The following is a 26,850-nucleotide window of genomic DNA, read 5'->3' as shown; positions in this document are numbered from 1 at the left end:
CGATTATAACCGCGATTATAAAAAAGATGAAAAAAAAAAAAAAAGCTTTTTTTGGGTTTAATCTTATTATCCCTCCAAAACGACATTGTTTTGGTGTTTAACACCAAAACAGCATCGTTTTAGATGTTTTATTTCATATTTTATTGATAAAAAATTTAATATATTATTATTATATATGGCGGTTAGAGGTTATAACCGTCTTGTCATACCCCCTAAAACCGCTAACAGCAACCACCTTAGGCAATTAGCTCTTTTTAATAACCGACTACCAAAGCAATTAACGATTAGCAGTTGGCGGTACGGTTATAACTGACCCGCTTAAACACCCCTATGTTATAACAATCATTATGTTCCAACCTTATACTTCGCAAATTATTATTTTTCTCATAACATGCATTATAATGGTCTACAAATGCTTTGGGCATCCTAATAAGTAACCTTGCACTTTTGTAGGTTAACAAACCGGACACTTTTGGACTCAGGGCATTACACAACTACTCAATAGTTATGTATCCATTATGTGGCAAAAAGTTAAAAACACCATTCAAGACTACTTTTAAAAATTCTTTGTATAAGAAGAATTACAAAACCTCAAAAAATGTATGCATCAAATAGCCAAAAAAACTCTATTAACGGTCTCCCTCAAAAAAATTATATGACTTAACAATAGGAGGCTTTCCCACTAGCCCTCCACATTGGCGTCACTCCAGTTCGACCATGCAAAAATTTAAAATCTGCATCAACAAAAGGCACAATTACAACTTATGCAAAAATTTAAAATTTAAAATCTACATCAACAAGATGAACCAGAAAACTTCACTTCATTCCTCTCTGATGTTCCATAGTAAAAAAAGGATAACGGTCACTAAATACAAGGATTAAAAGAAACATATCAAGGGTTCCACAGCAAACAAACTGTGACCAAATTACAATGTCCAGATTAGGTACATTTTCAAAAATAAAAGAAGAAATTAACACATAGAAGTACTTCCCATCAACTCTAAAAATATTTCCCCTAGCATCATCATCATCAAGTTTGCTCCGATCCCTGCTCAACGTACATATGCCATCAATTGACAATTGTTTTTTTTTTTTAACTGTTATAACTGAAAATTCAATCAAATACCTAAAAACATAAATTACCTGGAAACATGCGGGATCAAGGCACCACAAATCGTGGAGTTGTTTACAATCAAAACAAAAGGCTGCCTTCAGAACTTCTATTCTCACTACTCATAACCAGCATCTACTCGATCATTGCTTCTTTGCCGTCCATAAAAGTTCCCCCCACCACGCCTTGACTGAATCTGACCCCTCTCCCTGAACCTCGAACCCGTATTATGAGTTCCATCTTTAAGTCCTTCGGCATTGTTTGATTTGTTATTGTTGTATGGGCCAACTGGCTGGTACTCGTAATGAGCATTGTGTCTCTGCCTTTCCCAGTTTACAGGCACATGAAGATGTTTGCTTTCTTGCCCGGATGAGTTCCAATCTCCACGAGATTCATGCCCTCTGTCAAAACGGTTATTATTTTGGTTTGCACTCCTACGGAACCCTGATGATGACCGTTGCTCATGTCTAACATCCATACTTGCAGGAGCATGTTCAACTGGGCCAACAGGAACATGGCTCGGGGAGAGTGGTCGTCCCTTGAACGAACCCACTTTTCTCCCTCTAGTAGCTTCTTGATACCCTACATTTAATGCTTCTTCTGCATCACTTTTTTCAGAAGGAGATTGATCATGGCGAGGCTGGGATACACCTTCACTATGTTGTGGTGCTTGTGGTACTACACCCTGGGGAGTATTCTCTTTTTTGTTGGTCCAAGCAGCTCCAGCACCTACACTTCGACCACTATTGCTTTTGCTTCCTAGTTGATTATTGGCTGAAAAAGACTGAGATTTGGGTTGCCAATGAGCCGTTGAACGTTCCCCAATACCTCGAGTTTCTTTTGAAGCAGTAGGCAAGTCTGTTTGACTCATCTCAAGGGCTGAAGATTGGGTATTAATTTTGCTGGTGTCTCCACTGTTTATTCTCTTGTGATCAAGATCGTTGTTATGCCCCATGCCTTTCTGTCCCTTGAACGGATGCCGCTTTACTCTACCAGTTACCACCTGATCTTTTACAACAGTAACTCCAACTGATGCAACTGAATCAGAATTGTCGGGAGCTTTTTGTCCATCAGGAGCATTCTGTTCATCAGAATATTTTGGTTGCTCTTTGACTGAACTTACATCAGGCTTCTGAGGTTGGTAATCCTCGATTAATTTTTTAGCATTCCGACCAGGGTGTGAAGAAGGTCCATCATGCATACTTTGCACACTGACCGACTCTGTTGAAACCCGTTGCCACCATGACCCATGTGCTTTTCCCTGTTTATTCTGCTTACCATTCCCATTCCTGGGCTCCAAGGCAGGCCCCACTTTTCCAGCACCTGAGCCAGCAGGTTCAGTACTTTCAGTGCCTTGAGGACTCGAATCTGCTCTCCCAACAGTCTCATCATATGTAGAATGATTGATAGAAGATGCCACTGGTTGTTGAATGCTTCCTTGCTGAGCCATTTCCTTTGCTACAGGCTTTGGTACATATCTCTCAATTTCTGCCCTCTTATTTTTGGGATTACTCTGCACTTGATGTTCACTCTTCATTGATGGAGTAATGGCTTCATCCACAATTTTCTGACTGGCTTCATCAGTGTCAGCTTTGTTCTGTGACCGTACAGGTGCCCAAATAACATCACCGTGGAATTTCTCTGCTGATCTATTAACTTGTGGGTTTCTTGCCATCCTGCGAGAATGCTGAGATTTCCACTGGCTGTTACTCCCTCTACCATGAGAATCCTCGCTGGATAAGGATGAGTGATGCTCCAATAACTGATTTGCATCTTCAGAAATTGTTACTGACTGAATCAAGTTAGGATCCAATTCAGTCTCAGAAGTCATTGCCCTACCACTTTCAAGAGAGGCATTCACAAGATTTGTTTCTTTTGATTCTGACAATGGTAAAGCAGCCATAGATGATGCAGCCTCCACTTTGTGCTTGTTCTTGCCACTCCTGCTCTTCTTTCTCTGATGTATGGAGGAATCAGCCGCTGCATTTGAATTCATAGGCATGCTTGACGACTCAGCCACCGCATTTGGATTTACAGGAAAGCTTGATGACTCAGCCACTGAATTTACATTCACAGGCAAGCGTGTGGACTCGACCACTGCATTTTCATTCACAGACAGGCTTGACTTGCAGTTCAAGGCAATTTCATCGGTAAACCGCCCAATTGATATGGCGACCTTACGCACTGCATTGGCTTCACTATTTGGTGCTTCATTAGTACTGGTGAAAGTAGACTTCTCATTAGTACTGGTGAAAGTAGACTTCTCATTAGAACTCTTCTCTGGTAGAAGATTTTTCTTTTGTTTGTAGCCCACACTCTTATGCTTTGAGACATTACCATCATGAACGTGGGGAGCATTAGTACGATAAGCAACATCAGCGCTATCAGCATCCTGCTGCAAGGACACAGAATGCTTGTGCACTATAGGTTCCTCATTGGTACTCTTAGGTTTCTCTGGAGGTAGTTCACTGGACAAAACAGGGAATTGTTCATCTCTACTGGTGTTGCCCTCACGAATCCGAGGAACTACATTCAATTCTTGCTTATTCTGGATAGCAACACACGAAGCATTTTCTGACTTATGCATTGAACCTTCGTTTGAATGTTTACGCCTATCCAAGTCTTCCAGTTTTGCAAGAGCCCTGGCCTTTTGCTTTCTTGTCCGTTCTTCCTCCTCCTCCCTTAGTTGTTTGGCACGTTGCTCAAGTTCAAGTTCTCTCAATTTCGTACGCTGATAGAGAACACCAATAATAAATCTCAGATATGTAACAACTAGCAGGAAATAAAACAAAATTATATACCTGTACTTGATAATCACTTGGATCACACACAGGGGGAGCAGATTCTTTCTCTTCCCTTGCTTGAGGATACGGCCCAGACTTTTCAGAAGCCTCAGATGTGTAGCGGTCATGCACATGAACATTAGAATTAGTTTGGAAGCGTGAAGTTGATACAACACTGGGAGAATCTATGGCACGAATTTTTTTATGCCGACTATCAGCCTCTTTGCTGTTGATCCCTCCTTTACCATGATTACCAGATCTGCCTTGCATCCCATGTGTAGATCTCCTGAAAATTTGCAAATTAGTATTTTACAAACATCGGAAATAACTATTCATTGTCAGTGGAAACCTTACAAGGAACAGAGAAATAAAAAACCTGGAGATGGTTGTTCCACCAGCAGCTGTAGATTCAAGGCTCTTATCTCCAGCAGAAACACCCATTTCATGGGATGCAGGATTCATAATTCCTGTGGCATGGGTTCTTTCAGTATGCACAAAACCACTACCACCTTCATTTTTAGAATGGTTAGCCTTGGTATTATGAACATGAATTTTATTCTTTTGTTCCTCCCAACCGGTAATGGAGGTAATATCCTGTCCATCAGAAGCCCGGACTTTTGCATTTAATCCCTCAATCTTCCGAATCAAAGTGGAATCTTTAGGAACAACTGAAACAGGTCCTCGAACCTCTGATAAACCAGATGATGCACGTTCCAAATTTCTTGCTGAACTGTCATCAAATGCCTTCATATTTCCCGTGCTTTCAGGAGACTTGACTTTGACAGGGACAGAAGAATGAGACTGTTGGTCATCATAAGTCTGACTAGAAATTTCTTGACCGGGCACCATCCTTCTTGAACCCATCTCGCCGTTGTTTCTGTAATCTGACCTCCAGTCATTCTCCCATGAAGACACTTCCGTTTGATCCCCCTTCTCGACATATGTAGCATTTGTTGTTGTTGTATCCTCCCATTTTTTTTCTTCATTCTTTCCATCCCAACCATTCTGTTGCTTTAAAAGAACTTTGTATGGTCCTTGATTATCATTAGGATGACCAGATTCCACATGTTCTGAAACCAATGTTTTGCCAGTAGAGCTATATCCACCAGATCTTCCCTGGGAATTGGTAGGCTCAGGAGCATTTTGGTTTGGGTACCTATTGTTATAAACAGAGGTGCCGGGTGACATTCCCATAAATGGAACATCCCGTTCATTTGAACTGCAATAACCCATCGGACCACCGTAATAGCCCTCATATGCCACGGGACCAGGGTAAAACCCAGGCCTAATTGGCATCCCTGGGCGAATGTATGCATCAGGCATATGAGGTCTGTACATGTCCCCATTTTTAGGATGATGTCCCCTTGGTCTGCCCCCTGGTGGGGGACCTGGCTGTGGATTGGCAAGAGCAGGTGGGATATGAGGACGGTAATAAGAATATGGTTCCATGGGAAAGCCACCAGGAGCAACAGGAGCTCCATATGGAGGACCTCCTGGAGGTCCTCTGAACCAAACACCACCTGGGGGATTAGTTACTGGCGGACCATGCCAAGCTTCATAATGTTGAGGAGGAATACTAGGATTAGGGTATGGTTGGGGATTGCCCTGCCACCTCTCCACACTGGATGTGACTCCATCTTCACTGTAAGGAGGGCTGTCTCTTCTCCAAGAATTTGCAGTACCAATTTTCACATCAACATTTACAGAAACATCACCTGAAATACGTGAAGAACTTCAAATGAGACAATGGAAAAACTTAGAAACAGAATTTGGCACAAGGCACAGTATCTCAGCATCTTCATTAAAAGCATGGGAATTGACTGCATATACACAAACCAACTATAGAAGTCCCATTCCTCTCTTTTGGGGGCCCTACTTCACCAGAAGACGAGCCAGGACGACCATGAGAACCGTGGTCTGTAATCAACAGACAAACAAGCAATCAAAGCACTGCATTGAATACTCTACTAAAGCACCTACACAACCTATACCAGATGACCATGACAAGTGTTCTCTTTCATGTATCCAACAAACAGTGCAAGATTTAAGTGACTGAAATTGCAGCATGAAATTTAGTTTGACAAATTAACGCTGCAGTTGGATTATTCAAAACTTTAAAACATGGATATTAGGTATGACATCAGCTTAGGTTTTTCAAGTAGCTGTTTTTGAAGTTAACACTCAAGAAAAGACCATACATAAGAGTAATAGTAAGTGATGTAAATTATCACATCAGAAACTCTTCCAGCCTTCTCCCAACTGTCACGACAGTAACTAAATATTCATAAACATGACACTAAATAAAAATTATATGGGCAATTGAAATTAAATATAACCTTGTGATTCATTCTTTACAGAATTATCTTTCTCCGAACCAAGTGTTGGAAAATCTCCAGAAGTCAGAGAAAACCCATCATTTTTGGCTGCCGTTACTCCCTGCAGGTATGACAATGAACAACTAATATAGATAAGGCCATACAGGTATGACAGTGAACAACTAATATAGATAAGGCCATACAGGTATGACAGTGAACAACTAATATAGATAAGGCCATACGAGAGAGAGAGAGAGAGAGCAAACATAAACGATGCAAACAAGATAAGGATAGCCAGAAAGAGGGAGTCTGACAAACAAATGAATAATCAAGATCACCATATAAATTGTAGTTAACTTGAGATATCCTCAATGCTGTTGCAATAAGCCAAGAAAGGAAAAATACATAACCAGCAAAAGATCAAGATCACCATATATATGTAGTCAAGCCAAGAATATGTTCAATTTCAGCAGTATTGGGTGGGAAAACAACTTAGTCCAAAAAACCATTGGCTATTTGATCTTTTTCTTCCTCCATTATCTTGCTCCTTTTTTTTCTCTGAATGTACCATACAAACTAAATAAAGACATTCTCTACCAGGATGCTCCAAATTATGATGAGTTAACTATATTATATGTTTTGACCTATTCCTTTCTTTCCCTTTTCATGCTTATTTTTGTATTATGCATAAAAATGAAAGCAATGAATTATTCAATATAATACCAATTACAGATTTAGAAAACCATATGATTAAACAAATATTTAAAAAAAAAAAAAAAAAAACTGAATAATACAGCAAAATGCAGTAGCTAGCAACCTATAGAAATTCTTCCATGACAATATAGTTAAGGGTGTTAATAGGAATAATATAAAATCCAGCCAACATAACATGCTAATCAATAGATATAAAGTCTTAACAATTTTGCACAACCTCGATGAAGAAACAATATATTGTTACTACAGCATATCCTTCAATTAGAAAGTCAGAAGAAAATTTCTTTATATGTAATTATTGGTAATACACAAAGATTCAAACAATGAGCTTACAATGAGAGATATACCAGTTTCTCTGCAGTCCCAGCAGCACCCCATGCCCCTGGATTTTCAGGCAATGATTCAGCAAACCGGGATAACTGTGAGCTACCAGGTCTAGTTTCTGCACTGCGAGGACGCAATGATGTCAGGGATGTCTGATTAGATGTCAATGCGCCGGAAGCTGATGATGGCCTAGAGTTTGCCCCCCATGCACTAGCAGTAGGTTCATGAGCTCTATCGCTACTGGCAGTTGATGGTCGTGTGCCACTTCCACCAGATGAAGGACGTCCACTAAGATAGCTAGGTGAACCAGGTCTGCCATCATTTCTTGGAGACAGCACTGAAGAACTCCATGCATTTGAGGTGGAGGAAGATGATCTACTGCCCCAGCTATGCGTACCCCTGAAAAGTGTAAAAATCTATTCAAGAACCGAAAAGGCATTCATAATCTGGACGTAAGTAACAATAAAATAATATTACATGATACACGGAAATCATAACTCAAACACATATACACACAGGAGATCTATATATATATATATATATAGAGAGAGAGAGAGAGAGAGAGAGAGAGCCTAAACTGATGGATGTATTACTTACTTGGGAACAATTTCCACTCTGGGGTCCAGACCATGATTTTCTGACCTTAAAACAACAGAGAGAACACAAAATTTTAGGGGGGTGGGGGGGGGGGGGAAACCATGCACCTCTGTAAAGTGAACTAAAAAGATTTCAGCAGGAACCAAATACCTTTGACTTGGTAAGTTAACGGGTTTTGGAACAACAACTTTCCCTAAAACAGTCATGCCACTTCTTCTGGTAGAAGTCGGAGCCCACCTGCAACAGTAATGGTATCATTAGATGACAACCTGAGGATATACATCAATTATAGATCGAAGCAAAAAATACAAATTAATCCAAAGTATTCTCTGGCACAAAGCACGCACACAGTTTGTTGAGATAAAATAATTCTAGGATCACCAATGAAGCAGAAAAATAGCAGAATAGTAAAATAACAATCAGTCACACAAAACACCAAGATTAAGTGGTTCAGCTTAACAAACCTACATCCACTGGCGGAAACGATCCAGGATAAATTCACTAACAAAAGGATGGAGTACAAAAGAGTAGTACAAACAAAACCACTCAAACCCAAAAGCCCCAATATACCCAAGCTCACAAACACACAAAAGAGAATTAAATATAAAAGAGAAATTAATCTCTTAATTCTCTAAGAGCTGCTTTCTCCCTCTCACATTTTTTTCTCTCTTTTCTGTATGACATGGAGGTGCTGCCCAGTTGCCTTCTCGCCTCACGAATGGCTGAATGACTAAAGTTAAATATATACTAAGTGGCAATTGGTCAAATGCTTCATGGTGAAGGAAATGAATGCTTCACCGAGAAGCATTCTAACAAGAGACAAGAACACATCATGGCAACCAATAAAAAGAACAAAAACTTTGGGGCTCAAGGTCAGACTTGATAAATCAAGTCATTTTCCAACAATCTCCACCTTGACTTAATTTCATCAAGTCCTAAATACAAATCTCCTCATTATGTCTTCTCCAACACCCCGAAGGGAAATCACAAGCTACAAATAACAATCAAGTCCAAGCACCTCTTGAACATGAGAACTAGAACTGGCTTAGTCAACATATCCACTGGATTTTCCTCAGAGACAATTTTCTTCAAAGCGATATCTCATTGTGTCATAACCAGATCACCAATATAATCTGAATCAACATATCTAATAACACTAGAACCGATACCACTGTTTATGTCAAAGATTGAGCCAACATTTGTAACACCCCGTAAATAACAGAGTATCAAATTCACGGCCTGCCAGTGAACCTTTTCAAGACCACCAACACTGATTGCATGTGAAACATCTGGACAGATGACAAATGCGCGCCATAACATACAACACTAGAACCCATACCACTATTTCTGTCAAAGATTGAGCCAACATTTGAAACACCCCGTAAATAACAGAGTATCAAATTCACGGCCTGCCAGTGAACCTTTTCAAGACCAACAACACTGACTGCATGTGAAACATCTGGACAGATAACAAATGCGCACCATAACATACATGATGCTCCCAAATGATGTTGATGGCACCTCGCCATCCAAAATCTTCGCTAAACACACATCTTGATTCCCCAAAGGCTGAACTCTTCTGACCATCAAACTTTTCTACTTCAAATTTTGCAGTAGCCATCTCGCAAAATAAATACCCAAGCTCTGATACCAGTTTGTTGAGATAAAAGGATCCCCAATGAAGCAGAAAAAATAGCAAAGATAAAAAATAACAATCAGTCACACAAGACACCAAGATTTAAGTAGTTCGGCTTACAAAGCCTACATCCACTGGCGGAGACGATCTAGGAGAAATTCACTAACAAAATGATGGAGTACAAAAGAGTAATATAAACAAAACCACTCAAACCCAAAAGCCCTAATACACCCAACCTCACAAGCACACAAAAGAGAATTAAATATAAACGAGAAATTAATCTCTTAATTCTATAAGTGCTGCTTTCTCCCTCTCACATTTTTTTTTCTCTCTTTTCTGTATCACACGGAGGTGCTGCCCAGTTGCCTTCAAGCCTCACGAATGGCTGAATGACTAAAGTTATATATATACTAAATGGCAATTGGTCAAATGCTTCATGGTGAAGGAAATGAATGCTTCACCGAGAAGCATTCTAACAAGAGACAAGAACACATCATGGCAACCAATAAAAAGAACAAAAGCTTTGGGGCCCATGGTCAGACTTGATAAATCAAGTCATTTTCCAACATTTGCATAATGCAATGTTAAATGCATAAAGCAGACCAGACAGGTAGTCCAACTACTTGATTCTACTAAAAAAGGATAATAAGCACGCCCAACAAGTAGTACATGAAAAGATCATTATACTTCATCAAGCGGGAAAGCAAATGCAAAAACAGTGATTCTATCTTCCATTCTGTAGCTGCTAGGTCTTGGGTGGTTTTGCCGTCCTATGGGTTGAGTTTCTCATTGCTGGCTGTGGTGTTTGCGGCTTGTCTTACGCATTCGACTGCATTGTTGTTGGCTTCGCTGGTGAAGGTGCACACAGTGGGTGACCGGAGATGGATTTTGTGAGACGGTTTTACCTTGAGACTAAAACGTTCGAGCTCTTGGTGGTTGAAGGGGCCTCTATTCTCCAGCTGGAGGAAAGGAGCAGGGGCTTATCCCGTGTTGCGTTCTTGGGATTAATGTATACTACTTGGTTGAAATCCACGATGGAGGAGTTGGTTCGCATTTCTGTAACAAATGAGTTCATCAAGTCGTTTAGAGAGGAATCCAAGGTGTTCATTGCTCAAAAAGGCTCCAACAGGCTTGGCTAGTTTCTGGAGGTGGCGGTGTACGCAGTCGGGTGGCCGGAGAGGACTCATCATGATCCCTGAGAGACGAGAAGGGCAAGGATGGAGTCATTTTGCTACCGAACTTAGCAAGGGGAAGGTTTTCTTTGATTCCACAGTCGGGAAAGGAATCACTGTCATGGTGTTGTGTCTGCTATCTAGTGTTCCCTCTTCGTCGGGGAAGGAGGTGGGGTTTGGGGTGGGCAAGGGCACAACCCATCTTGGCGTTCCCTTCTGTGTGTGTGAAGGGTTGGAGGTTTTTGGGTCGGGCCCCAAGGACTATTCTTTAATTGCTACCCAAAAGTCCACTTTTATTCCTAAGACCACCAAGTGTTGTAATAAGGGGGTGAAGTTGCGGGCTAGGTCAAGCCTTCTCCTAGTGTGCAAGCCTAACGCCAAGAGGGCTACCTAATTGGGCTTAGACAAGGGTCTTGGGTCCAAAGCGAACTTTAGTGTGGGTCGTGGTTGTTTGAGTCCCTTAGCCCAAGTTGATGACTCTTCAAAGGCCTTGCCGGCAATTACGGCAAATGTGCGAGCTTATCTAGACCCGATGATCACATCTGGTGTTTTTGGTATGATGGGTTTGCTCCAGCTAGGTCAATGCTTTCAAATGTCATCGTTTGTCATTTCCATATCTCATCGAAGCCGGTGTTCTCACTAGTAGGTTTGGCATCTCTAAACACACCGACAGCCCAAGGTCTCCCCCAAAATTCGCTGGAGATTTCACTCTCAGCATCATTCGTCTTCGAGTGAGCCTTGTCCAAGCAAGCAAGGTGGGTTGGTCGAAGATGCTAGGTCATTTGAGGAGTGTTCCTCCTCTCACGAATTGCTTCTGGGTGCTTAGGGTGGTGTACCACATAAGGAGGGAGAGGGTAAACGATGGGTTGGATGGGGGTGATGGTTATGGGAATGGGATAGATGTTGCTTTGTGTCTCCTAGATGGAATGGATGGGTTGGTGGTGGTGAAGTTGGAGAGGTCCTTTCTCCCCCTCTATGTATCTATCCCCCAATTGTGTTGGGAGATTCTGGGTATTCAAATGGGCCTTGCATTGTGCAAAGGAGATCTGTCCTATTGTAGGGCTCTCTTGTGTGGGTTATGAGGAGCAGACTTTGGCTCTTTTGACAACTATTGAAGAGGAGCATCATCATGAGGAATTTTGCTTCTCTCTCTAATCTTGGTATTAAAGACATCAAGGAGATAAAATTTTCAAGTGCTCCATCAACTACGATGTCAGAGGAGTGTTCAAGTGGTGGAAAAGGCAAGGCTCATGTCTCTTAGAGTTGTGCACAGTTTATGGGGGTGTCTTCTTTGGGGCTTTAGGTGGTATTTTGCTTATGTGGGACTTAAGGGTGGTGGAGAAGTTAAGTTTTCAACTTGGCTGTAATTTTGATAGGATGGTGGATCTTGCCTTGGTGTTTTGGGGATGGATTTGGGGGGTTTTGCTCTTTCTAGTTAGGTATTTCATTTTGTATACTTTCTGTGTACGTAGGAACACCTAACAGTTTTAATTATTAATAGTTTTTCTTTTTTTTTTTGGATAACCGTCGGGGCTTCGCCCCAACTAGATTCCTGGGACACCGTTCAAAGCGCCCCCTCCACATACGGTAAAGCTAGGGTTTTCACCCATGGGTGTGGCTCCAAGCAGTGGCGGAGCTAGACAATTGATATTGAGGGTGCCGCTAAATTTTTTTTAAGGGTGCCGAGTGGAACTTGCGCAAGTAGGAGAGAAAAAAATTTTTCTTTTTTTTGAGAGTGTCGTGTGGAACTTGGGTAGGAAAACAGCAAAAAAAAAATTAAAAAATTAAAAGCTTTGGGGTGCCCCTCAAGGAATTGTTTGCATTAAGGGGGAGTCGAACTTTAGACTTGATGCTTCATGAGGCACCAAGGCCAAGTGACTAACCACTCAAACCAACCCCTTAGGGTTACTTACTAACACTTTCAATCCATCCATTAATGCTATTATAAAAATGCTTAAAGTTTTAGGTTCTTAAAAACATTCAAATGCCTTTTCTATTCAGTAGTATTCTACTGCTATATTTAGTAATTAACTAAGTAAATAAGTATTTTCGTTGTAAATTCTCACGTCTATAATCAACATTAAAATGTTTCATAAACATAGCTTCTTGTGCATTACATGTGCTAGATACCAGTTCTTTATTTTCTTTCTGCCAAAGAAAACATGCTAAGCCATATTTGTTGCCACTTGTCACAGTTGCATGCATGTCAAGAAAAAAAGAGCAAGGGACTGTTTATGAATCTATAAAAGAGAAAAGTATGCAAGATTTTTAAGCAACAAGGGCTGTGGCTGCCAGAACATTGAAGATATTAGAGAAAGTTGAGGGGAAACAATCACATTTTTTTACCTTCTCTCCCCACCCAACATAGTTGAAGTCACAGTCTAACTGTTGTTGCACAATCATTCAAACAACCTGACACAACCTGGGGACAGGAGAAAAGCAGATTGATCAATATAAAACGTTGCAGTAATGAATATGGATTTTAAAACATAGAAAGCAATTACAGTGTTATGTATAAATATCATTATCCACACGAACTGTGAATTCTTGCATACAACAAAACTTCTAGTAGTAATGTTTAAAGGATCATAATCTATCTGAATAGTAATATTTGTTTCATCTGCAACAAAATAGAACCAAACTCTTTGACCACATCAGTGAATTCTGTTTTGTAAGGATGCAGACAAAACCACATATCTTGTATACCTAGCCTCAGTAGTAATGGCAAAAACTGCTGTTTGCAGCCTAAAATGTTGAGACCCCAACCTCTACATCACAAGGAAAATAGTGGCTAAAATTGCTTTTATTCTTTATAATAAGATGTACCGAAGCCTAGTTTTTTGGGGGCTTCAACTTATACAGCATCTCATTTATCTCAAAGAGAAGTCTATCTTTTTCTGTCAACTCTTATCTCGAATGCAGTATAATAAATTAAATCCCTGTGCCAACTGGATTTATACAGTGTCACACACTTAAACTTCTTGTCAAATCCTATCCATTCAATAAGAATATTCCTTTCAAATAAGCAAAGTTCAAGATACAGTGGAAAGCATTTTCTAAAGCATTGTATAGAAAACGATTTCTGTCATACTGTAAGGACTTGTTAAACCCAACTTCCTCCAAGTAAGCCAACAGTTAAAGGAACTTGTCCGCTTTCTTAAAGATTTTTGTAATCTTCAGATTCTCTGTTGTGCTAAAAGACATACATGGTTCTACTTATCATGTTATATGTCATTTAACTAATATATTGAATTCTTAATATTCAAAAGCATCAGCAACAATAGGATTCAAAAACAATTGATACCATGTACTCAACACAACTAAGCCTTAATCCCAATCTAATAGGGATTGACTTAAAAAAAAAAAAAAAAAAAACAACAATATCAGTGAAGAACAAAATTCAAAGATACTATATTCTAAAGGTCAGTTCAATTCCCAACTAATTTCAAAACTATTCCCAACATTCTATTTAACAGATCAACTAAAAGAGCAGCCAACGTTCTTCTCTCATTTCCAAAAAATCCTTTTATGTTTCTTTAAACCAGTTCAGCTAGGAGCACAAGTACACTCTCTGCTTCTCCACTCATGCATCAACAACTACGCTTAGGACTCCTATTTGCTATCTCCTCCCAACATCCCTTTCACTAGACTGCTCAACAAAGCCTTTGGATCAACTATGCCAAATTCGTCACAAAATCCTGTGCATGGCAATTCCATTTCATATGCATCTTTGTTCATTGCCCCGTCAAGAGTTCCTTCTGGTCCTCTCTCTCATCTACACAACACCTCAGAACCTAAATCAAAGCAATCTCACATACTAGTGTATATAAATGAGAAAAGCGATTTAGTAGACTGCTATACGACTATAGTGTTTCCTTTTACAAGTGTTGATCTAAGGGCTAATTTCCATTGCCATATCATCGAGTTATAGAGCAATCTACTAAATAGCATTAGTCTATATAAATTTTCTGTCTTTTGATGGCTAAAAAATTCCTTCTCAGTAGTGTGATTACTAGTCTCTGTTGAAAATTTCCTATAACAAGTTTTATCCTATTTTCTCTCATCTACTCCTACAATCATGCAACATGCAATCCCTTCTAAATGTCTTAACATTCATATTTCAACCTGGTCACAATAGCATTTTTCAATGCCTGAAACTAAAGCATTACTTCCGACAGTTGTATTATAAAGTTAGCTCTCAGATTAAATAGGAATAGAAAACAAATAACATTAAAAAAAAAAAAAAAAAAAAAAAAAAAAAAAAAAAAACCATTTACACAAAATCCTTCCATCTTGGCAACATTTTCATCTCTCTCTCTCTCTCTCTCTCTGTCTGTGGTATCCATTTTATTACCATTTCTCAATTACTAGCTCTGAAACTCAATTTCTATAATGCACAAAATTTGATACTGCCTAAATGAACCACGGAGGAAAGACTATACTCATAAGCTCAACAAGATCATTAAAAGAAATATTTACCCAACCCCATTTTACAATATTGATCATTACACCATCTTTCAATTATAGAAAAATTGTAACAATACAAGAAATTGACCCACGCACCACCAACCACTAAGCTAAAACATACTTAAAACAATTACAATCCTTATTCAGTCCCAAAACCAATCGTTCATAAGAAAAAATACCGAGCATATATGCAAAATCCCTAAATTCCCACGAAAAATACAAACCATTTTAAAAATAATAATATACAAAAGTTACAGCATAAATTAACCCAACAAGCCTGGAATTTGCATGAAAAAATCCCCAAACTCTCCGTTTGGTTGCCGAGAAAGCAAAACAAAACCAACAAAACAAGAGCATGATAAAATCTCGTAATACATTTGGCAACAAGTTAGTATTATTAATCCGCGAGTCCTCTATTCCATTTCCTTTTTCCCTCTCGCTTCTCTATTTTCCTCGTCCTTAAATTTATCGCATAAAACAACATCCAAAACTGAAAATAAAATACTCGGAGGGAATTCGACTCGCCTGAGAGGCTGCGACGAAGATGTCTCTAAAGGATTCGCGGAAACCCTAGCGTGCGAGCGAGAGGGAAAACCCGATAAACAAACTTTCGCCTTTTTTTGAAGAGAGAGAGAGAAATGAAGCGCGATCGAACTCCCGCGCTTTCGAAGCTTCTGATCTCCGAAGAGTGTTGAAAGTCACAGGTTTTAGTGCGGTGGGGTTTCAGATCGACGAAGAAGAAGAAGAAGAAGAGAGCGAGCGACAGGGACAGAGAGAGAGAGAACGATATTAATAGAGGACCTTTTCTCTCAAAATCGAAATTAATTAGAGAAAATTAATTCTTATTATTTATTTTGTGGAAGAAAAAAATCCAACGAAAGAAAATAAAAAAGAATCTGATATTACTGTATACCAGTATCCACGTTTTGACCATTTGTCTAATCCAAATTATCCATATCATATGCCTTGCCAAATCTTATAATTTAGCTATCAAATTAAGGTTATTATAAAATATTAAAATAATATATTGAGTTTTTTTTTTTTTTTTTTTTTTTGCCGTCTATTAATATTATTTATTTTAAATGAAAATTTAAAACTGAATACAAAAGAGACTAATGCATGATATTCCTGCATATCTCCCAGTTGTTTTTACTTTTTTATCCAAACAAAATTAGAGAAATAAATAAATGTATGATATAACATTAAAATAATATATGAGTGTTTTATTTTTTTATTTTTTATATGTCCATAGACGACGAGAAAAAAAGATGGTATAAGTTTGAACTAGTGACATTCGCTTCATCAGACGTGATTTCTAGTCCATTAAACTATCATCGTAAAACATATACGAACTCACCACCGCTGAAGCTATGGCAAGGCTCAGAGCCATGGAACTATGCAGGGACGCAGGTTTCTTTCATATCATGCTAGAAGGGGACTCCCTAACGATAGTGAAGGCAATTACAGCAAAAGAACCCAGCTATGACAGATATGGGCAGATTAAAGAGGATATAAAACTGGTCTTGAAGTCTCTTCGTAAATGGGAAGTTTGTTATACTAAAAGAGACGGCAATAATGCAACCCATACACTGGCAAATGAGGCTTCTAGAACTGATACAGATAGCATTTGAATTGAAGAAGTTCCAAATTGTATTTTCAATATTATTATCTTAGAGCAATCTGCTTTATCTTTGTATAGCTTTGGCTCTCGTTGTAAACTTTATTCGTGGATGAATGAAAGTTTCCTACTTTAAAAAAAAAAAAAAAAAAAAAAAAAATTAAATACAAAATACAATAATATAGTCAATTAACTAGCATAGCCTATAAATTTTAACCTAACAATATTGCAAATATAATATTTTTAGTAAAAAAAAAAAAAAAAACTAGATATCACAATTTACATGTATTTTCAAAATAAATAAATAAATCTACCATCTTTTTGTCTTCCATGGACCATCGTAATATACAAGCTACAAGTTCATAATATATTTTTGTTATTTTATAATTCTAGAAATTGATCACAAGAAGGTCTTCATTTGATTCTAAATTAGGATTAATTAGAATATTTAAAAAGTTTTTCTCCAAGCGTTCGGCTCTTTGCTCCCTAAAACGCCACGTAATTAACTCAACACGTGCGAGGCAGCACATGTAAACTCTGTCTAAGATTACTGAGCTCCATCGGAGAGATTCGCAGTGGTGTGACAGTTTCAATGGCTTCAGAGACGAAGAAAGGTACTATCATTTCTCATTCCGATTTCCAGATTATTCCCAATCAATATGCACGATATGAATCTCCTTGACTTGAATTTTGATTTCTATTGAAACCCAAAAGCCCATGTACACTGGCTCGCCAGATTTGCCAAAATTTCAGTGGGCGATTCTGAATACATTAATCACAGCCCTGTTTACTATTCAAAGTTGCTGAGTGTTGGTTAATGAACGGACTAATGTCAATGATGCAGTTTGCCAAATTCTTATGTGGCGTGCCTTTGCGTGTGTGTGTTTTTTCTTAACTCAAATGAGTTGCTGTTATACAAAGTAGAGATTTTCTTCGATTTGGAAATAAGTGACTGGATGTGGGTTTTTTTTTTTGGGTTAAATTCTTTGCAAGTTTATAGATCACAATTGGTAAAATTATTTTGAGGAAGCTTTGAAGGTAGTTTTTCAAGGCAAGGAGCTGGGGTTCAAATAGTTATTAGGATTTGGCACGCATTCATGTTGATATTAGAGATATGGAACCCAAATCGCCATCGAAACTTAAGCTCTCAATAAAGGGATTTACTCAGTATAAACAGTTGTTAAAAACAAGTATCATTATTTTGGTTGTGGTGCTGTTATTGGTTGGAGTCTACTTTGCATTTAGCCCTGGAAAAGGTGGTAGTATAGTTAAAGGGTCATATTTTGTTGTGGTTGTGGATTGTGGAAGCACAGGGACGCGAGTGAATGTGTACGAGTGGATGGTAGGAGGTGTAAGTCGCATGCACTTTCCTCTTTTGTTGCATTCTTACCCTGACAATAATTCCAAGAGTTCACTCAGGAAGAATTCTTGTCAGTATCACTGTATGCAAACTGAGCCTGGGTTAGATAAATTTGTCGGTAACTCCTCGGGAGTGAGAGCCTCTTTGGAACCATTGCTTATATGGGCAGAACAGGTAGTACCTCATGAAAGACAAGGAGACACTCCTATTTTCGTTTTGGGTACTGCTGGGTTAAGGAGGTTGGCATTTGAGAATGCCAGGCGGGTTTTGGAGGATGTAGAGGCTCTCGTGAAGGAGCACATGTTTTTGTATAGGAAGAGTTGGATAAGGGTGTTGAGTGGGAAAGAAGAAGCTCATTATGGTTGGGTTGCTCTGAACTATAAAATGGGGAGCTTTAAAAATTATTCAAGGTCTCCCACTTTGGGACTTATTGATCTAGGAGGTTCCTCGTTGCAGGTTGTGATGGAAATAGATGATGCAAGAGAAGACATAAACTTAGTGACATCAAAGATTGGTTCGATGGAACATAAGATTTTAGCATACTCATTGCCAGCATTTGGTTTTAATGAGGCATTTGATAGGAGTGTTGTCATGCTCAGTCAAGCACCGTCTGGGGAAAATACTGGTAATACATTAGAAGTCAGACATCCTTGTCTTGGTTCTGATTTTGTACAAAACATTACCTGCTCTGGTTGCTTAGGGCTTAATACCACGGATCAGAAAAAAATGTGGAGTCAAATATGGAAAGCTGAAGTTCCTACTTTGTATCTGGTTGGGGACCCCAATTGGGAGCAGTGCAAAGAACTTGCAAGGACTGCTGCCATCATTTCAAGCAGTTTAGATTGGTCGCGGCCAGCAATTCATACAAACTGTAAAGGAAGCTCTTCTTATGGTGGTGAGTACTACTATACATTCCTCAGTGGCTGAAAACTTATATATTCTTGTCATATCCTGATATCGGTGTATTTACTAATTTGGATTTGCTATGATTTTGAATTTTTTTCTGCTAGCCTTAGGACTTCAGTAGGCTTTTGTATTGTCTACAAATTAGACAGTCAAATATCATATTCATAGTCAAATATCATATTTCTTGTGCTGTTTAAGTATCACAAATACTAGATTTAAGCTGTTCGCCAAATGAAGGATTATGGACTTTCATTTATGATAATTAAGCATCTCATCAAAGGATGGGATAAGCCATCTATAACTCTTTTGCTCAATGATTACTATTTTCATGGTGATGGAAACTTAATTGTTACTCATGATACGAAAACTGTCAAGGCACCACATGTTTGGTGAAGTTGAAACATAAAGCTACCTTCTTTTTGCTGGTATATTATTATCTACAGTGTTGAATTGGCATGCCCAAATTTTCTTTCTTACGGTAATAAGTAGCAATTAGTTGGGTTTTACATATCAAAAACCAGAAAGGCGTGTCCGCTTTCCATTTTTATTGTCTTAACTTTTTATGCATCAAGTACTTTCTCCAATAAAATTGGTTCATTTCTTTTTATTGAAGGGATTTGTAGGATTTATGTGCAGGGATTCACCTTTTAATTCCTGCTTGTGATATGCAGGCAGTGACATCATTAATTTGACTGCTGTCACTCACCCCTCTATGCGGTTTCATGCTTTATCTGGATTTTTTGTTGTTCACAACACATTAAATTTGAGTCCAAGAGCTAACTTGACAAAGATTTGGGAGGAAGGCCAGCATTTATGCTCAAGATCATGGGTTAACTTGAGCAGTATTTCCCGAAACCAAAATTATGCTCGACAATATTGTTTCCAGGTGCCTTATATGGCATCACTTATTGAGGATGCACTCTGTCTTGGTGATAAAGAGATAGTATTTGGTCCAGGGGATGTTTCTTGGACATTAGGAGCTGCATTGATTGAAGGAGAACAGTTATTGTTGAGAGCTACGAAAGCTCAGACTAGCAGTTCTACCTTAAAGAATATCGCCATGTCCTCTCCTGTTGTTCTGTTTGTTTTACTTCTCTGCCTTTTGTTTATCATTTATCATTTCCAAATCAAGCTGCCTATGCCAAGCATGAAGGCCGCTGCTGCTGGAGTATCTTTGCCATCTTATACGCATCCGAAACGCCGACCTAACTAACTTCTGGCTGCAGATGCGTGGAAGAATAATGTGTTTTACTTCTAGTCTAGTCAGATGTTCATTGTTGTATTTTCTCACACAACCATAATTCATTCATTATTTTAGGTTGAATACATGGTATATATGTTAGAAAAGATTCTGAATTGTGTGATACGTCTAAACTAGTTGGCACATTCATCATTTGGATTTGTCTATAGCAACTGTATCCTGGCACTTGGGTTCATGTCATTTTGATAATTGGGGCATTCCCTGAACTTGGGTTGGAGCCTATTTTTAGATCTAATTTTTGAAGTTGAGACGTGCAATTTTTAAAATCATTATTAGATTTGTGGAGTTTACGTGGGTCTCACACACGAACCTACAAATTTAATGGTGATTTTGAAAATAGGGAGGAGAGAAAGACGAAAGAGGAAAGCAATCTTTTTTTTGAAGATTTTATCTGGTCCTAAGCTTGGTCCCAAGGGACAATCCTGTATACAGTATGTAATTGTTTGTTCAAATTACTTGGTTAAGTCGTCAGAATCTGACTTAAAAGTTTTTGTCTCCTTCATATCTCACCAGATGTACTACTTATCAAAATAAAAATATCTCACCAGATGTACTATTACAATTACACATGGGCAGAAAAGTTCTGTTGCAGGGACATGGGTGCTGACAATTGCACAGTAGCTGTATTCTATGATAACTTTTAGCCCAAAACTATTTATAATGGGTTAGCTTAGAAGCAATATTTAGGAAGGACGGGAAATAGGCAATCACTTTCAATGATTAAATAGGCAATCACTTTCATCCATTTCATTCGCAGCATGTTCTACTTTCTGTCACTCACTCACTCGGTGCTTCTTACTTGTAAATGCGCCTTGCCATTTGAAGCAATTGCATTCTGCCATTTAAAGCCATTTAAAAATCTCTTCTTTTTTTTTTTTCTTTTTTTATAGCTATTCATTTTTATTATTATTATTATTATTATTATTATATTTTGGTAAGATTTGGTGAGTGTACAGTAATCATCAAATTATGAGCACTTCCCAATGGAGGAGCCATATTTTTATGTAAAATGGCTTCTCAAAACTCACTTTTATCTAGTTTAGCTAAGCCATTTTTAAATGTCTTTACATCCGATTAGTTATATTTTTATCTATTCTATTAAAATATTATTAAAAGTAAGAAAATTTTTGAGAAAAAAAGAACATGTGAGAGGAAAAATAGGAAAAATTTTGGAAAAAAGAGAACATGCTGAGAAAAAATAAGAAAATATTTGGGAAAAAGATAAAATATATGAGAGAAACAATGAAAAATAAAATAACTCTCTTGAAAAGTGCTACTACATTTAGCTTTTTTTTTTAGCTCTTTCAATCAAATATCTATTTTACATTTTATTTTGGCTAATCCAATGTAAGAGGTTTTTTAAACATTTGAAGAGTTATTTTAGATAAAAGTAACATTTGGCTCTTCCATTGGGAATGCTCTTAGCAACTAACTAAATTTTTTGTTAAACTAGTAAGCCAAATATAGGTGATTTTTCATCCAAATTTGCATCTCAAGCAGCTTTGTGCAGCTGATTGTGAATGCTCTTACTTGAATATTTATCTTTTTAAAGGAAACGTGAGAGAGAGTTTTTTTTTTTTTTTTTTGATTAATAAAAAAAAAATGGAACTCACATGAGAGAGAGATAGAGAGAGGAAAAACCAAAAGCCACATAAACAAAATGGAACTATATTGAAATTTGAAATTAACATATTAGGACAACTGCAATGGGAACTTTTGGGCCTTTGAGGTCACCTAAGAGATCAAAACCGCATGGTGATTTATTGGCAAGCCCATTGACAATGCAGCTTGGAATCGGTCATGAGCTTTTTTCCACATCAATAGTGACTAATAATTTTTAATTATTTTTTGATAAATAAGTATTTTATTGAAAAGCGTAAAAGGTTGCAATATTAGTACACAAGATGTATATAAAGAAAGTTCACACTAAAGGTGAGAAGAAGAACAAAAATCTACAAATTGAGGCATAGTAGAAAATTAAGAAACATTAAATGCTCCCGCCCAGTGGAGAAGGGAAAGGATCCTCTACAGTTTATTTGAACTGGAGAATATCCAGTTAATTATTCTTTAAGGGTATTTTTATCTTTTCACTTTTTAAGAAGACAAAAATACTCATTTACTATAACTAATTGGATATTTTCCTGCTCAAATAGGATCCTAATTCATAGAGAATGGTCTTAACAAAAATCTTTTTGAGCTCGTCCAACGTCTTTTCCTATCTTCAAAACATTGTGCATTCCACTCTCTCCACATAGTTTGCATTCCACTATTCACTTACACACCACTCTCTCCACATAGTTTGCATTCCACTATTCACTTACACATACAACACCATTTCACCATGATAATTCATCTCTTAAGTAGATTATCCAAAGTCAGAATCTTATCGAGAGTTGCCTATCCACACAAAGAAATTCACTCTCAATGGAACTTTAACTCTCCATATACTCCTCCACAAAAAAGAAGAAACCCCTAATGTAGATGTCCCTGAATAAGAAAGCATGCGGAAAAATGATCGCACCTCAAATTTCTTATGCTTTGAATGAATCCACCAAATGCAATCCCCCCTAGCCGTAGTTGGAAAGCATACAACATCCCAAGAAAAGCCATCACCACATCTACCTCTCAATCTTGGGCTGCTCATAAAAATGGTACATTCCATTGAATAACACCATTAAAATTTTGCATATTATCCTTAACCCATGCCTCCTTATTTCTCGCAATACAAAATAATCTTTCAAAGACTGATCCCCACACTAAATATCATGCCAAAATCTAATATGAGAACTATCTTCGACTTTAGATCTAAGAGAACTCGAGAAAACTCATCACCTTCTCCTAATATGTTTCCACACTCCAACACCAAAAGGACCCTCCACCACCTTAGTACACCAGCCTCCATTCATACAACCATATTTTTCACTAAATGGAACTTAAACTCCTCATTGAGATAGCCCCATAAGAAGTCTCTTTGCAGCTTCTCTAATCTATTCGTCACACCTAAAGGTATAGGGAATAATTACAAAAAGTACGTAGGTAGGTTAGACAAAGTGCTTTTAATCAACGCTAACCTCCATCCCTTTGATAAATACAGCCTCTTTCAACCCGCCAATCTCCTTTCCACAGCCTCGACAATACCATTCCAAATGGTGGTAGACTTGTAAGGCGCCCCCAAAGGAAGACTCAAATACTTCATAGCTAACCCTGCCACCCTACATCCAAAAATACTCACTAACCTATCTATATCCTCCACCTCACCAATTGGAACAATCTCTGACTTCAGCAAATTAATCTTTGTATGTTAGCATGGTGAAAACTTGGGGACGGGGTAATAAATTACAGAAAACTGCTGAGAAAAGAAGATTACAGGAAACTATTGCATACACAATTTTTTATTTATGCACATTCAAATAATGAAGTACAATAGGTTTTACATAATATTTAAAATAATATATATACATACAGACAGGATTCAAAACACAGGAATTTATGTTTCATTAGCTCCAAGCACATAATAGGGCCACCCATGCGACAGTTTAGTATGCAGCTACTCCACTCAACTTACAGCCATCTAATTCAGATGCATTAATATCCACCCAAACCTCATTTACACGCCCAATAATCCGGAATGGAGAACTGTACTGTGCAATCGAGTAGGCATAACCACTTGCAGAAGAAGTTGAATTCGCCCATGGAGACCTGCTCAAGCTAATGCCAAGCTTCTCTGCCTCTTCAACAATGTTACCATCCCTTGCAAATCCAGAGAACTTCCTAACAGCAATACAGCGACTAGTGTCCCATGCACAAGGTTTCAGGTTCAGCTCTGGAAGCGGGAGTGGAGGGCTAGCTTGGAACTTCACCGGCAAGTAAAACTGGACGAAATAGGCCGATGAGTGTAGAGGGCCAGCTTCCGGGACTATGCTTGTCAATACAGGAGCTGTCATTGCGATCCGGGAGAAATTCAGATTAGCACCTTGGATGTACTGGAACAACCTGTGAGACAACAGGAAAATATGTAGCTAAATGAAAAGGTCTGAAAAAAAAGGGTACACAGAGGATTTTATGAACGTTAAAAGAAGACATGGATCTAGAATGACCATCTACACAAAAAACAGAAATGCTTATAGAATTCTTGCACTGCCATGGTGCCTGGTGGTTTCAGGACATGGTGGATAGTGGATACTATGAACAAACCACATGTTCTCTATTGATGATAAACAAAATCAGCATAAGAAGGGTATCAATGCTGTTGAAGCAGGTTGCATTCGTTGTGATGGTGATATTGGTATAACTGAGGAAGAGTAAACCAAAAAATGCCGGGTTGTTGTGGTGTTTTTCCATTTACATATAGGATTAATAACTTTTTTAGTACCTGTGTTTGCAGTTTTTTTATTTTTTTTCCCCCTAAGTTTCCAAAACAGTCAGAAATCGTACCTGACTTATGGGAAAAGACGAAATTGATACCTCTGTTAGGTTCCGTGAGAGAAAATTAACGATCTGCCATGTGTCACTCCCAAAATATGCCACGTGTCATAAACATTAAAAATAATAATAAAAAAAAAAACCTAAAAAAAAAAAAGAAAAAAGAAAATTGAATGGGGTTGTTTGCCACCCCATTTTGGCTAATGGGGGTGGTTGGCCAACCCCATTTTGGCCATTGGGCATGGCTGAGCCACCCCGAAGGACCAAAAAAGGGGTGGCCGAAGCTACTCCCCTAGCCAAAATGGGGGTGGCCGGCCACTCCCTTTTTGGCCCTTGGGGGTGCTTCGGCTACCCCTAGACCAGCCTTGGGGTGGTCAACCACCCCCGTTGGCCAAAATGGGGTGGCCGGCCACCCATGCAATTTTCAATTTTTTTTTTTTAAGTTTAGTTTTTATTATTATTTTTAATTTTTAACACATGTGACATATTTTGGGAGTGACACGTGACAGATCGTTAATTTTCTCTCACTGAATCTAATGGAAGTATCAATTTCTTCTCTTCTTATGGGTCAAGTACCATTTTTGACTGATTTGGAAACCGAGGGGGAAAATATAAAAAACTGCAAACCCAGGTACTAAAAAAGTTATTAACCCTTACGCCAAAAAAATATAATATTTTGTAAAACATTTTACGCCAAGAAAGCTGTAACTCTATGGCTGACATGATTCTCAGTAGCCACAGCCTCATGACTCATAGAATCATGAAACGAGGATAGTGCTTTGAAGTATCCCCAAATCATCCACCTAAAAACTAAAATGCAACTAACTATGTAGTCTTTCCAAGCCCGTTTATTTCTCAAAGTATAATTCCTATATCCTTCCATAATTTTTGAATTTGTTACTATCCCCTATCAAGTTTCAAGAACCAAGAGCAGATTATCTGGAAGTACCAACAATTATGAAACATCAAGGCTAAAACACTGAGATTTCCTATTTATAATTACATTATATGATGCAATCAAACATACACAAGATACATAAACTGATCATATTACTGTGTGAGGGGTTTACCTTAACTATTTTTTTTTTGGGAGGGGGAGGCGCTAGTAAATAATTTTACACCTACTTGTTTGGTCCCTGAGAAAAGCCAGAAAGAGCAAAGGAAAACTTTGAATTACAGGATTTATTTCGATCAGGTCCCTGAAAATGTAAAACCTTCAGATGAGAAACCAAGGATCAAATCAACTTCTTCCCTTTATTCTATAATTTCTTAGCAACCAAGCGGAAATCGGAAATCTTCACCTCGATTAAACCAAACTAAAACGTATTGGACTCAACTGAACATACGCTTTTGACCCAAACTATATAAAACCAAAAACAAAAGAGAGATTAAAAACCAAGGCCCAAAATTGCAAAGAACCGAAAAAAAAAATCGAAATTTCCTTCATTGATTGTCTTTTCCTTAATTTTCTCGAGAACCAAACAAAGAGAGGTGAATATGGGTGGTCAATTGCATGGCTAAAGTAAGTACCTATGGAAACCACGCTTGGTGGCCTTGTCGAAGGAGATGTCTTTGACGGGAGCAGACATCCACGTGGCGTCTCTGTAGAGTCTGATCTCGAAGTCCGATTCGGAGTGAACCACCGTGTACGGTGGCGATTCAAGCGCACTGCACAGACCCAGAAACCCTAAACACAGCACCACCACCACCCATCTTGATTTCTCCATCTCTCCCTCCTTCTTGCAAACACACAAAGTTCACCCTCAAGCTGTCTTTTGACTTCGCTCCCCACGACGTTAGACCCATTTGAGAATTTTTTTCACCGGATAGTGGCGCGTATATTTTAATATTTTAATATTTTATTACTAATTTTATAATTGGGTGCTTTAAATAAATTTTATATCAGAAATTACTTTTTTTTAAACAAAATAAAAGTAGGGGTGTCAACCCGGTTTTCAATCGAAATTTTTTTTTTTTCTTTTTATTTTTGAAAAAATATATATTTTTATCGGTTTCTCTTTTTTTAAAAAAAAAAATTAGGTGGCAAGTTAATATATAGTCATCACTGATGACGTAGCCACTTATGTTAGATATCGAATTTTAATTGGTTCAAGGTTAATGACATGGACTTCTGTTAAGTCAACTAACGGACGAAGGTACTAAT

General features: G+C 38.2%; 3 protein-coding genes across 4 annotated transcripts; 1 reads left to right on the top strand and 2 right to left on the bottom strand.

Moving 5' to 3' along the window:
* Positions 1–802: 802 nt before the first annotated feature.
* Positions 803–15,904, bottom strand: MOS1 (modifier of snc1). Of its 2 annotated transcripts, XM_059584907.2 has the most exons (11): positions 15,645–15,904; positions 12,999–13,074; positions 7,995–8,081; positions 7,845–7,889; positions 7,271–7,646; positions 6,231–6,330; positions 5,731–5,811; positions 4,271–5,609; positions 3,913–4,180; positions 1,144–3,842; positions 803–1,048 (listed from the first exon to the last, which is right to left on the bottom strand). In XM_059584907.2, the coding sequence occupies exons 2-10, from the start codon at positions 13,016–13,018 to the stop codon at positions 1,230–1,232; spliced, it is 4,929 nt and encodes a 1,642-aa protein (XP_059440890.2). In that variant the 5' UTR covers positions 13,019–13,074; positions 15,645–15,904; the 3' UTR covers positions 803–1,048; positions 1,144–1,229. The 2 variants fall into 2 exon arrangements, with proteins under 2 accessions (XP_059440890.2, XP_059440892.2); XM_059584909.2 differs by lacking the exon at positions 5,731–5,811.
* A 1,802-nt stretch (positions 15,905–17,706) lies between these two features.
* Positions 17,707–20,412, top strand: LOC132175214 (putative apyrase 7). The gene is made up of 2 exons (XM_059587085.2): positions 17,707–18,992; positions 19,675–20,412. The coding sequence occupies exons 1-2, from the start codon at positions 17,852–17,854 to the stop codon at positions 20,214–20,216; spliced, it is 1,683 nt and encodes a 560-aa protein (XP_059443068.2). The 5' UTR covers positions 17,707–17,851; the 3' UTR covers positions 20,217–20,412.
* Positions 20,413–23,678: 3,266 nt separating this feature from the next.
* LOC132175229 (uncharacterized) lies at positions 23,679–26,509 on the bottom strand. Its single transcript, XM_059587098.2, has 2 exons — positions 26,217–26,509; positions 23,679–24,257 (listed from the first exon to the last, which is right to left on the bottom strand). Exons 1-2 carry the CDS (start codon positions 26,411–26,413, stop codon positions 23,801–23,803), a joined length of 654 nt encoding a protein of 217 aa, XP_059443081.2. The 5' UTR covers positions 26,414–26,509; the 3' UTR covers positions 23,679–23,800.
* Positions 26,510–26,850: the final 341 nt, after the last annotated feature.

Source organism: Corylus avellana, chromosome 3 (genome assembly GCF_965113065.1).
Source record: "Corylus avellana chromosome 3, dhCorAvel1.hap1.2, whole genome shotgun sequence".
Taxonomy (NCBI): domain Eukaryota; kingdom Viridiplantae; phylum Streptophyta; class Magnoliopsida; order Fagales; family Betulaceae; genus Corylus; species Corylus avellana.
Note: the sequence above shows the minus strand (reverse complement) of the source record. Positions and strands in the feature narration are given on the sequence as shown.